At 48.8% G+C, this 12,856-nt stretch overlaps 1 protein-coding gene across 5 annotated transcripts in view; it reads right to left on the bottom strand.

Moving 5' to 3' along the window:
* Ccdc57 (coiled-coil domain containing 57) overlaps window positions 1-12,856 on the bottom strand; it is a 107,681-nt gene that overhangs the window by 41,014 nt on the left and 53,811 nt on the right. For 3 of the 5 annotated variants that reach the window (XM_085829344.1, XM_085829345.1, XM_085829346.1), the window contains 2 exons: window positions 12,171-12,344; window positions 6,177-6,390 (listed from right to left, as the gene is read on the bottom strand). In XM_085829344.1, coding sequence (XP_085685470.1) covers window positions 6,177-6,390; window positions 12,171-12,344 — 388 coding nt within the window. The remainder of the gene's footprint in view (window positions 1-6,176; window positions 6,391-12,170; window positions 12,345-12,856) is intronic. The other 2 variants (XR_015044901.1, XM_029484105.2) reach the window with 1 other exon arrangement.

The following is a 12,856-nucleotide window of genomic DNA, read 5'->3' as shown; positions in this document are numbered from 1 at the left end:
GCACACACCACACATACACTACACACCACCCTGCACACATACCACACATACACACACATACACCACTCCACACACATACTACCCACATATTCCACACACACATATACACCACCATATAACACAGATACACACACACATACACACCCTACGTACATATCCCCCCCACACACACACAGAGTCCCTAATGCTCTGGATACTGAAGATGAGGCCAACCTGGACAACACAGCAAAGCCCCACTTAAAAAGGGGGTGCAGGATGGGACTGGAGAGAGAGCTCATCTGTTTGGAGGACTTGTTGCTCTTAAGGAGGACCTGTGTTCAGTTCCCAGCACCCACACAGTGGTTAACCAATATCTAAAACTCTAGTTCCTAGAGATCTAACACCCTCTTTTGGTCTCCTCAGGTTCATATGGTTCACAGACATACACATAGTCAAAACACTTATACATATAAAATAAATAAACCTAAAATAAAAAAAGGAGGGAAGGTGTATGTGCATAAACTTAAAAGTTATGGCTGTAAATAAATGCTTCTGTACTCTTTCACTGGGGAATGATCTTGAAATCAAATAAGTATCCTCTCATTAACTTGACTTGTTTTAAGTTAACCTAAACATCTTGGAGTTGTTTGTTTAAACAGGTCTAGTTCTGTAGGCTGGGTGGCCTAGAGTTGTCTGCCTCTTGTTTCAGTTTCCCGAGTGCTGTGACACCCAGTCTGACATAAGATGATGAAGAAGATGACAATGATGACCTTGGCTTAGGATCACTCACTTGCATAGCTGCAGAGCTCAGCCTTTGCAGAGAGGCATGGATAGCCTTGTATGGACAAGGCCTGAAATGGTCTGGGGCATTGTTTCCCACATTCTGCAGTAAAATACATCTCTTGGCTAGGGACAGCAGTCTTGCTTCCACTGCTAAGTTTTGGTGGCCAGTCTGTCAGGGAGCTTCTGCCTTAATCAGCAGTGGGTGGCAACTTTGGCTTGGCACAGTCAACGGAGCACTTTAAGTGCATGGAGTCAGTCTTTCCGGTTCAAGTCGGGAAATAAAATGGAATGCGGGGCTGGAGAGATGGCTCAGCGGGTAAGAGCACTGACTGCTCTTCCGAAAGGTCCTGAGTTCAAATCCCAGCAACCACATGGTGGCTCACAACCATCTGTAATGGGATCTGATGCCCTCTTCTGATGTGTCAGAAGATAGCTACAGTGTACTTATGTTTAATTTATTTATTAATAAATCTTTGGGCCAGAGCAAGCAGGGACTGAGTAAGCAAGATTGACCAGAGCAAGCAGAGGTCCTAAAAAAAGAATTCAATTCCCAACAATCACATGGAGGCTCACAACCATCTGTACAGCTACAGTGTACTCACATAAATAAATAAATAAATAAATAAATAAATAAATAAATAAATAAAAAACTTTAAAAAATAAAATAAAAATGGAATGAGACAGGAATTCATTATGTTGGATGGAGGAGTGGGAGGGGGATGGCAGTTTTCCTGAGGTTTCAAGTGGGTCACAGAATGGATTCCTTGCTGTCCAATAAAGAATAAAATTTAAACCCAGGCTCATGTGTGAGAGCCATGTTTTCTTCCTAGAATGATCTCCTTACTATGGATATTGTCAAATACCAAAGGATGCTGGATGAGCCGTGGTGAGGTGTAAAGTCTACACTCAGCACAAGAGCAAAGGGACAGAGGAGCTAGTAGAAGGCGAGAATGGGAAGGCTCTAACCACAGCATCTCAGCAGGCAAACTGAGGGGCAAAAGCAAATTCAGAAGGGATATGAGTGTGTTTCATACAGTTGTTAACAGCAGAAAATAAAAATCAGAAGCCAGCATATTAGATTAAAAATAACCAAAAAGGATTTTGAAAATCTCTTCTAGATAACTCAAGGGTGAAATAGAAAGAACCCTGAGCCCACAAGAACACATGTCTTGGGATTAGTTATTTGGTAACTATGTCCTGTCTGTTTCTAGAACATGTTTGAAGTCACAGTCACATGGGAATTTACACCCTAAAACATGCAATGGCAAGCCCAGAGTGGCAGCGCATGCCTTTAATCTCAGCACTGGGGACACAGAGGCAGGTAGATCCCTGAGTTTGAGGCTAGCAAATTCCAGGACAGCCAGAGCCACACAGAAACCATGTAATAGGTGAACATGAAGGAACCAAGTTGAATGCTAGACACTCAAGACACTGGGAAGGGATCAATCAGATCGACTCAAGAAAAGGAATAGAGGTGAGGTGCTAACTGATAGCCCCCAGGGAGTCATCTAGCCACTTTAGAAGCCTCGGGAAAACAAGAGGGGTGGACACACATACACCACACACACAACACTCACATGCACAGACACACCACACAAGGACACACAACACACACAACACTTATCTCCCCCCCAATACCTACACACATATACCACACATACTACACACACACACATACCTATACACATATACCACACATACTACACACACACACACATGGACACACAACACTTATCCACACACACACACCTACACACATATACCACACATACTACACACACACACACACACACATCACACACACACTACATATACCCATCATGGTGACATACACAAGGATGAGAAGGAAACAGGAAGCAGCATTTAAAGGTACAAGAGTTGGTTTCTTCATGTGTGTACTGTTATTTATGTGTGTGGAAATGTGTGCATCTGTGTACATGTGAACTCTGAGGCCCAAGGTTGATGTAAGAGATTATTCTTGATCGCTCTTCCACCTTTTACTCCTTGAGGCGGCATCTTCCAGTCACACCCAAAGCTCACTGATGCTAACCTCCCTAGCTGCCTTGTTCTGGGATCCCTGTCTCCAGCTACCACACCCACTGGAATCTAGGGACTCAACTTCCAGTCCTCATGCTTACTCATCGACACTGCATCACAGAGCCACCTTCCTAGTCTTAACCTCTGGCTAGGTTTTCAAGAATATGAAAAACAAAACAGTGTGTCACATGGACTTTTAATCAGGACAAACCAAATTGAGCCCCAACTAGACACAATAACATAAAATGGGAAGACAACAGATTAGAAATGGCCAATGCGTATAGAACAGACTGCTAGGTGACTGTTTAGGAGGTGGACATATCTGTGAACCCAGCACGTGGAGGCTGAGGCAGAGGGATTTTGATTAAAGCCAGCCTGGGCTACACGGTGAGACCCAAAACCCAACCCACACACAGAGCTCTAGCTCCAGCTCAGCTCCAGTTAAACTTGGGTTCCTGTCAGACATGAGGAGACCCAAGGAAGCTTTGCTGCCCTCAAGCTCTGGCTATCGGAGCAGCTAAAAGACACACAAACCAAGCAAACAACCCCAAGCCCCCGCCTCAGAGGATGAAATGCAAGTTATGTCTCCTCTGGGGAAGCAACTGCCTTTTGTGGAGTCTGAAGAGGACTGCTTCCAGGGCCTAGAATAATGACACAGCAGCAGGCTGCCAGCTCTATAACTGTATTCAACTGGTCCACTAAGGCTAGGTCTTTATGATTAGTGGTTTCTGCATCAGGTTTTTGGATGCGCATGTCACTGTGACTACCAAGTATGGACATCTGACAACCTGGGCAGTGCACTCAGAAGGCAAAACAATCAACTGTAGCCACAGGGGAAACTCAGGTCCCAGTTACCTTCTCTTTACTTTTTGACTTTGGCTGGTCTTGAACTCATGATCTTCCTGCCTGCGCCTTCTGAGTGCTGGGATAATAGGTGGGTATCACCACCTCCAGTATGGTAGGTTTTCCCCAAATCATTCATAGAGGAATCAAATTTTCCTCAGCAGGGCTGGGGATGAGGCTCAGTGGCAGAGTGTTTGACTGGAACACACAGGCCCTGGGTTTGATACCTAGTACATAAATCAGAAGTATAATGATATAATAAAATGGGAAATAATATAATAATAAATGGGGGAAACCCTACAAAAATGAAGGATATATGAAGTAAAACAATGTGTTACCTGACATGATTATCTAGTGAGTATTTACTTTTGTGGGCTTGTGGTCACGGGGAGATTCTAATTCTCTGTTGTGCAAGTCTCTTCTGGCACTTCATAGCTCATGAAGAGTGCAGAGAGGAGTTTGTGGGAGACAGACACTAGGCTGCTGGCAGATGAGAGGAAACTCGGACACCATTCCCGGCTCCAGGAAGAAGGAAGTCAGTGTGGGTACAGCCCTGGCCTAGCCTGTGTGAAGCCACTGTCCCATCGCTTCTAGGAATCGGCCTGCTGATGGCTCAAATGCACAGCATGCCTGGCTGGGAGGAAAAGCAGGCTATGTACACTGTGTACGGAAAAGTCTATGTCCTTGAACCCTGGGTGAGCATGGTGCACACATGACTGGTAAGAGCGCACACAGGAGCGAAGGATGGAGGAGCCAAAGTGTACATGAGCTCCAGTTACTCAGTTTTGTTTTCGTACAATTTTGGTTTTGCCTTGTGTTTTTTCTTTTGTTTAAAATGTAGATGTATTTATTTGTTTTATGCATATGAGTGGTTTGTATGCATGTATGCACAGGCATGCCTGGTGCCTGTGGGGTCAGAAGAAAGTGTTGAATCTCCTGGAACTAGAGTTATAGATGATTGTGAGTCACCAAGTTGGGGCTAGAACTAAACCCAGATTCTCTGCAAGAGCAGCAAGGACTCTTAAACCTTGAGCCATCACTTCAATGCCTTGATTTAGTTTCTCTCACTCTGTAGCACAGGCTGGTCTTGAAGTCAGTGTTCCTGCAGTCATCTTCCTTGTGCTAGCTTAAAGCATTAGGTACCAGGTCTAGAACTGTATGTTGGCTGGTACAGTGCTTGCCTAGCATGCACGAAGCCCTGAGTTTGGTCCTCAGCACCACAGAAAATTGAGTATGTGAATGAAGCCTGTAATCCCAGTTCCAGGAGGGCAGGCAGGAGGATCAACTCATTCCTGACTATACAAGGAATTCTTTTGAGGCCAACCTGAGCTATATGAGACCTTGTCTAAAAGCAAAAGCAAGGGTCCTGGAGAGATGGCTGAGTAGTTAGAACTGTTTGCTTTTCCAGAGGACCCAGGTTCAAGTCCCAGCACCCACATGGCAGCTCACAACTATTTGTTTGTAATTCCAGTTCTAGGTGATCTGGCACCCTTACACAGATACACGTGTAGGCAAAACACTAATGCACAAATAAATCTGAAAAAAAGAAAAATAACCCCTAAAATGTTAGGTGTTGTAGTCAAGAACAGATGCTGAGCTCTGATTTGGGGGAGAGGCAGTATTAGTCACAGGCGGGTGTGTAGGGGAAGAGAGAGGCCACATGGACATCTGCTTTGCTGGGCCCGCAGTTACACAGTGCTTCTCCTTGACATCCCAGCGCTGTGCTCCTTGGCTGGTCTCGGACCAGACCCTAAATTCTCCCAAGTACTGAGCTACCTATCCAGCCTTGTTTGTTTGGTTTTGTTTTTTTCGAGACAGGGTTTCTCTGTATAGCTCTGGCTGTCCTGAAACTCACTTTGTAACCAGGCTGGCCTTGAACTCTGAAATCCACCTGCCTCTGCCTCCGAGTGCTGGGATTAAAGGTGTACGCCACCACCCCCAGCTGCCTTGTTTGTTTTTAAGATAAGGTCTTCTGCAGCTCAGGCTAGCCTGAAGCTTGTGTGGATCATTCTGCCTGAGCCTCCTGAGTGCTGGGGTTATAGGTAGGAGCTACTATACTCATCTGTCCTACATTAAAGAACAAACAAGCAAGCCTGGGACTCAAGAATCACTGGCTTCGTGTGGGAAATCAACTGAGTCTCAGTAGACAATGCTGCACTGTTGAAAACACCTACAGTGGTCTGGCCTGGCCTGGGACTGCCCTGCTGCTTGCCTCACAGGACCTCACAGGCTCCACGGCTATTTCTTCCAGATGTGGCCAGAAGAGTGGGTCAAGGGACACCCAGTGCCGAGATGAAGCCCTGCTCTGTGCCTAAGGAGTCTGGTTGGCTCCGTTCCACTACCAGTGGCCTCTGTCCTCAAGCCTCCCTGGGAAGCCAGCCTGCAGCCCTCCCTCTGGCCCCAGGCTTGTGGCAAGCAAGCCAGGAAGCTCTTTTCTTTTGGCCTCCTATGGCAGAACCATGGCACCACCTTCCCTCCCCACTGGCATGACCCCAGCTGTGGCCTGGCCTACCGTCCTGTTCCCAGACACTTACCTTTTGCATGGCCCTGCTCAGCTCGGAGTCTATTTCCCATTTCTAGGAGCTGTTCCCTCTCTAGGCGGAGGCTGAGTATTTTCCTAGCTGCATCCTTTAATTTCCTTTGCAGATGGGTCACATATATGGTCTGTGGAGGCTGTGCCCCTTCCTGGGGTAAAGTAGGGGACTCCGTCTGGTCTTCCATGCCCATGGGGTACCAGTCTGCCACACCCTGTACACAAAACCCAACCAGGAGATAGATAGCCTTGTTAAGACACTCTAGAAGGCCTGCTGGAGATTCTGAGGGCTGGGAGTTCATAGGATAGTCTACTGCACAGCCCACACACACCATGGCTGGCTGGCTCACTGGTGACATCCTTCCAAAAGAAAACAGCGGAGTGACTATTCGGGATGCTTTAACTGAGTTAGGAGTTAGGAACAGCACCCAGGCTTTGGTGAGCTCCTTCTCTCCCAGAAGTGGGAGGGGGGGGGGCTTTGCATAGTTCTCAGCCTCCCCACTCCTGTTCCCATCCCCAGAGCATGCCTTCCCCGCATAAGTTCCTGCTGAGAGTCTAGGTGGGGCGTCTTTCAAATGGAGACAACGAGAACTTAGACTCAGCTAGCAGAGGGCTCCCCGAGGCCCTCTATGGGCTCTGTTCTAGAAGAATGGCCTCTCATTAGCCTCCAGCAATACCCTAGATGTGGGAACCCTGAACCCTGTGTGAAAACAGGGCCTTGTGGCCAAGTTACTTCTCACTGGTATGGGCCCCACTCTGCTTCTGTCCTCTGCCCTATGCAAGCTGAAAGCCCTACACACCCCTTGCTGCACAAGAGTCAGACATGCCTTTCCTCCTCTCATCTCCCTTCTGCTCACCCCTTCTACCTGCCTGTCCCCTTACTACCTATGGGTCAGCTATGGTCACCCTTCCCTGAGAAAGTATAGGAGACTGCTGGGGAGGTGGGGCACCATGCTGGGGTCAAGTATTCATGAACCCCAGGGAAATGCCACATATACCTCCTTCAGCTCAGCCTGGACCCACACACTGCAGAGATATAGTTACACATAAGGGATGTCTGTGATGAGGAGAGGGTATAGGAGAGGCCAGGTTCTGGCATGATGCACTGATTGTCGATAGTTATGAGAAACCATGACAATCTGTTACTATTCTAGGTGCCTATTCTGGGTGTTCCAGGCCCAGGAACATCCCGCATGCCTTCCTGGTCCTCGCCAGTGCTGGCAGGTGCTTGTGCCCTCCGGGTGCTGCTGTTCCTCAGGTAATTGTGTGGGTGACTGCACTGTATCCAGGTGCTTTTGGCAAAAGCTGCAGGCCACAAAGGACTGAAGGGCTCACAGACATAGCAGAGGCAGGAACTCTGGGTCCAAGAAGGCCCTGTGGCAAGCTATGACCAGTGCTCCTAGGGAGTGCTGTTACAGGCCCAAATACCCCAAATCTCAATGCATTCCAGTGTACGCTGTTTGTTCTTGAGTCTCTCCTCAGATGTGGCCTTCAGAATACAAAAGGAACTCAGGTCCTAGGAAAGGTGAGCTAGCCTGGTGCAAGATTCCTATCCCTTCACATCAACTTTGGAAACAGGGATAGAACCCTTGTGTGTGGGTTAAGGAGGCCCAGTGTGGCCTTGTCCCTGATGGGACACTGGCCTCAAGGACATGGAATGATTTCCCTGGGTTCAGCTGTTAAAATTTTTCATTTGGTTAAAGTGTTCTGTAAAGTCCTTTCCCTGAATAAAGATTTTGCAACATGAGACACATTCAGAGAAATCCCGTGGTCTGCGGGCATTGAGCAAACACTGTGGCAACGCACTTCCACCATCTTGGAATGATAGCAAGTCTGGAGGGTAAGGAAATCTGCAGAAATGTCTTGATGCGATTCACCAGGTCCAGACCAGAGTCCTGCAAGGTCTGTGGTAAAACAGAGGGGTCTTCCACAGGCCACGGTCAGAGCTTCCAGACAGCTAACACTACACCAGGGACAGTCTTCCCCTCTATCTCCACAGGACAAGGAGGCTTGGGCCTCCAAGTGTATTGATGAAGGAGGCAGGCCCTAGGAGCAGGAGACAACCTGGGCTCAAGCTCTGACTAAACAGTGAAGCCCGAGGAGGTCAGGGGTGGATGGAGAGTGCTACACCCTGTCTACTGCCTGCACAGCATTTTGCACAGATACCTGTGTGGGCCATGTCACTGGGGTCACACTGCTACAGAGAAGTGTGGGGTCACACTGGGGTCACACTGCTACAGAGAAGTATGGCCAGCTTTGCAGGCTCTTTTGTTGGGCAGGGAAAAAGACTAGCATTACTGTTTTGTTTTGTATTTTTCTTTCTTTTTTTTTTTTTAAAGACTTATTTGTTTTTATTTATATGAGTACACCGTAGCTGTCTTCAGACACACACCAGAAGAGTGTATTGGATCCCCATTACAGATGGTTGTGAGCCACCATGTGGTTGCTGGGAATTGAACTCAGGACCTCTGGAAGAGCAGTCAGTGCTCTTAACTGCTGAGCCATCTCTCCAGCCCTTGTTTTGTATTTTTCAAGACAGGGTTCCTCTGGGGCTAGAGAGATGGCCCAGTGGTTAAGAGCACTGACTACTCTTCCAGAGGTCCTGAGTTCAAATCCCAGAAATCACATGGTGGTTCACACCATCTGTAATGGGGATCCAATGCCCTCTTCTGGTGTGTCTGAAGAGAGTGACCATGTACTTACATACATGAAATCAATCCAATCAATCAATCTATCTTAAAAACAAAATAGACAGGGTTCCTCTCTGTAGATCAGGCTGGATCTACCTGCCTCTGCTGGGATTAAAGGTGTGTGCTACCACCACCTGGCTGAAACTGCCTTTAACAGAAGCTGAAAGAACAGTTGGAGAGGCTGTCTTAGACTCCTGTCTTGAGAACTGCCATTCCCCTGCCTGGCTGCTCACCTCTCTGCACATGAACTTCTTCCTGGAGCACTGGAGGATGGATGGGAGGCTGTACCCAGACACTCACGTTCTGCACTTCTCACAAAGGACTGAGGCGCACACTGTTGATCCTGGCTTCCTGACCATATTCTTCCAAACTGAGATTCCTTTCCAAGGTCCAGGACCCCCATAGTATGGACGTGCCTAAAGCTAGAAGGTTCTCCAGTCTTTCTTTGTGAGAGGTTGTTGCTGTTTTGTTTTGAGACAGTGTCTCTCTGTGTGGCCCTGACTGTACTGGAATTCACTCTATAAAGCATGCTGGCCTCACCCTCAGAAATCTCCCAAGTGTGGGATTAAAGGCGTGTGCCACCACAAAGCAGCATAATTTGTGTTTTATGACAATGACATCCTCAAATATCCCAAGAGGCTAATCTGTGGATGTCCTTCCATCCATTCTGTCTGAGGTAATCTCTTACTTAGGTTCAAGTTTTGTGCTTTGGCAGAACCAGTGAGTCCGGGGTACATTCCACTTAGGCACAGATGTTGGTGTCCTGGTGCTGGAGAAGTTGGTTAAGCTGGTGTCCCTAGGTTTCTCAATGAAAGGGCTTTTTCACCTTCTGATCAATGTCAACTGAGGGTGAGAGACACTGTAACTGGAGAATCGGGCACCTCAGTTCTCACTTCGCTTCTGCCTTGACTTCCATGTCCACATTCAACTGCCTTGTCAAGGCATGTTTACTCAGTGATGTTCGCATGTAGAAGTCATGTGACTTTTTTTTTTTTTTTTTTTGGTTTTTTCGAGACAGGGTTTCTCTGTGTAGCCCTGGCTGTCCTGGAACTCACTCTGTAGACCAGGCTGGCCTCGAACTCAGAAATCCGCCTGCCTCTGCCTCCCGAGTGCTGGGATTAAAGGCGTGCGCCACCACGCCCGGCTGTCATGTGACATTTTTTTGTTTGTTTGTTTGTTTGTTTTTCGAGACAGGGTTTCTCTGTGTAGCCCTGGCTGTCCTGGAACTCACTTTGTAGACCAGGCTGGCCTCGAACTCAGAAATCCGCCTGCCTCTGTCTCCCAAGTGCTGGGATCAAAGGTGTGCACCACCACCACCCGGCGTGACATTTCTTTTTAAAGATGATTTTTACTATATCTGTCTGTCTGTCTGTCTGGGGTGCTGTGCAGGTCACTGTGTACATATTATGGAGAAAAACTTGTAGAAATTGGCTCACTCCATCTACCACATGAGTGGCAGACACTGGACCTGGGTCCTCAGGCTTGGCAGCAAGTGCCTTTCCTGCTATGCTGCTAGCTCCCATTTATTCATATGTCTGTTCACTTGGTCCACATTCGTCAGGGTTTCCTATGAACTTGGTAGTGTAGTCTTTCCTGATGGAGGCAGCCAGTTGGGGCCCTTCCCGGATGGCATCTGAACCATCCTAGTATATCCATCCATTTAGAACTGGCACTGTTCAAGGAGTGCTGGTGCTGTCAATGGAGCAACCTCTGGACACAGATGCTGGTAGCTGCGAGGCCCTCAGGACAGAGAGGAACAGGCACGCACATGTCTTGTCCATTTCTCCACTGTCAGTAAGGATAGCTAAGGTCATTGACATGCCCCTTGGAAGCCCTGATTTCCAGGCCTCCCCATTCCTAGGCATCCAACACTTGGTCCAGTTGGGGGATATGCTGCTGGACAGTGTGTGTCATCCCTGGGGCCTTGTCCAGCAGGGAGACTGGACACTGACAGTGGGTGTCACCCCCAGGGGCCTGGTCCAGCAGAGAGGATGGACACTGACAGTGGGTGTCACCCCTGGGGGCCTTGTCCAGCAGGGAGGATGGACACTGACAGTGGGTGTCACCCTCGGGGGCCTTGTCCAGCAGGGAGATTGGACACTGACAGTGGGTGTCACCCCTGGGGCCTGGTCCAGCAGAGAGGCTGGACACTCATGTTTCTGGAGCTTTATCCAGAGAATGACCTAAGACCCAACAAGAACAAGGGTAATTTCTAAAAATTATTTGTACTATGTGACCTGATAAATGTGACTGTTAAGGCCTACCTACACCTCCTGCTTCAGCCTAGTCTACCACTATTAAAATCCTGTGTGTGTCTGTATGAAGGGCTGATCTGCCCACTTTCCCTGGGCTGCTGGATTGTGGAGAGGTCTGAGAGCCCAGGGAGGCCCGTGTGCAGGAACCCTTGGGGATGAGCACTGCTTGAGTCTTCAGTATTGGCTAGTTCAGTCTTTTGCTGGAGCCTCAGGCTTCCTCAGCCCCCATCCCTGCCTGCTTCCTTTCTGCTTGTTCTTAGACATAGCTTCTGCCAGAGGCCATGGCCTGTGATCCTGTTCTTATAATATGGTTGCAACATGGGCACACACTGTCTTAAACATCTCAGGTGAGTGCCTACAACCTCTGCTGATTAACAGGTCACCATCAGCAGCCAGAGGCAGCCACTGTAGGTCAGCACAGGCAGCCAAAGGTGAGCATAAGTCACCACTGTCACTGCAGGTCAATGCAGAGGGAGAAGGTCATCAGAAGTCAGCACACACCATCCCATCACTGAAGAATGGGCACGGCCTTGGGGGCACAGCCTCGGAAGTAGGACTGTCACTTTTCCTACCCATGGTTCCAATGGGGCCTTAGGTGGGAGGAAAGGGCCAAGTCTCAGAGCTGAAGTCGGGGGCCCTTTCTGTAGATGAGGCTCTGTTATAGGATTCCGTGCATACCGAGGTCATTAGGCCTCAGCCCTGGCCACAATGCTGACCAGATGTTAAGGGCTCTGTGGCCCCAATTCTCTCAGGCAAGCCAGGTCTGGTCACACAGTGCCTCCTTAGCCATCAGTTCATGCCTGTCTATGGAGAGATATGCTTTCGTTGCAATGTGTTTCCTAAGAAAGGCTTCTCGATCAAGGAGGGCATGAGTTCCATTCCAGCAACAGTACGGGCAGCCAAAGAAAGGACCAGAGGTGTGAGCAAGCTCACAGAGGAAACAGTGGATGAAAAGGGAGGCAGTGCCAGCAAACATGTTTGCTTCAGCAGTGGACGCTGCCAGGTCAGGGTGGGAGAAGATGGTGGCAGTCATGCACACCCAGCACCCACCTGTCTCTGTAACTGCTCCCTGGATGAAGGCTCTCCCTGGGGCTGTGTCACCTTGAGATGCTTCCTTAACTCAGCCACCTGCTTCTGCAGCTCCAAAACCTCCAGGTGCACCTGGTCCACCTCACTGGGGACCTCGTGTTGGACAGGGACCAGCTCCCAGGGCTTCTGCCGCAGCTGAGAAGGCAATGTTAACGTTAGAAGAGGTGGGGACATCCTAGAGAGGAAGGGAGCATGAAGGGCAAGGGTGGAGCAGGGTCAAGTGGCTAGGTCCTGCTGTACACGATGATCTGCAAAGCTGCCCCGTGTACTCCACTGCCCTGTGTACTCCACTTCTGCCCAGGCTCACTGGGGAAGAGTTTGGAAACTCTTCCAATGAAAGTGGGTTGGAATCCACTCCTGAGCCCGAGTTCCCAGGGAGATAGAACTGCCTCTAGAACATTGCTGGGGACCAGGAAGTCTTTTCTATCAAAAGGGCAGATGGTAGGCTGGGTGTGGTGACACACACCTTTAATCCCAGCACTCAAGAGGCAGAGGCAGGTGAGTCTCTGGGAGTTTAAGTACAGCTTGGTCTATACAGTGAGTTCCAGGACAGCCAGGGTTCTGTAGAGATACCATCTCAAAAGAGAAAAAAAGGGGAATGGTATAGAAGGAGCTAAGAGGGAAGTAGGCAGGAGGGAGACCGTCAC

Source organism: Mus caroli, unplaced genomic scaffold (assembly GCF_978045245.1).
Source record: "Mus caroli unplaced genomic scaffold, Mus_caroli_1 scaffold_13, whole genome shotgun sequence".
NCBI lineage: Eukaryota > Metazoa > Chordata > Mammalia > Rodentia > Muridae > Mus > Mus caroli.
The sequence above is the reverse complement of the archived record's forward strand: the minus strand, read 5'-3'. Positions and strand labels throughout refer to the sequence as shown.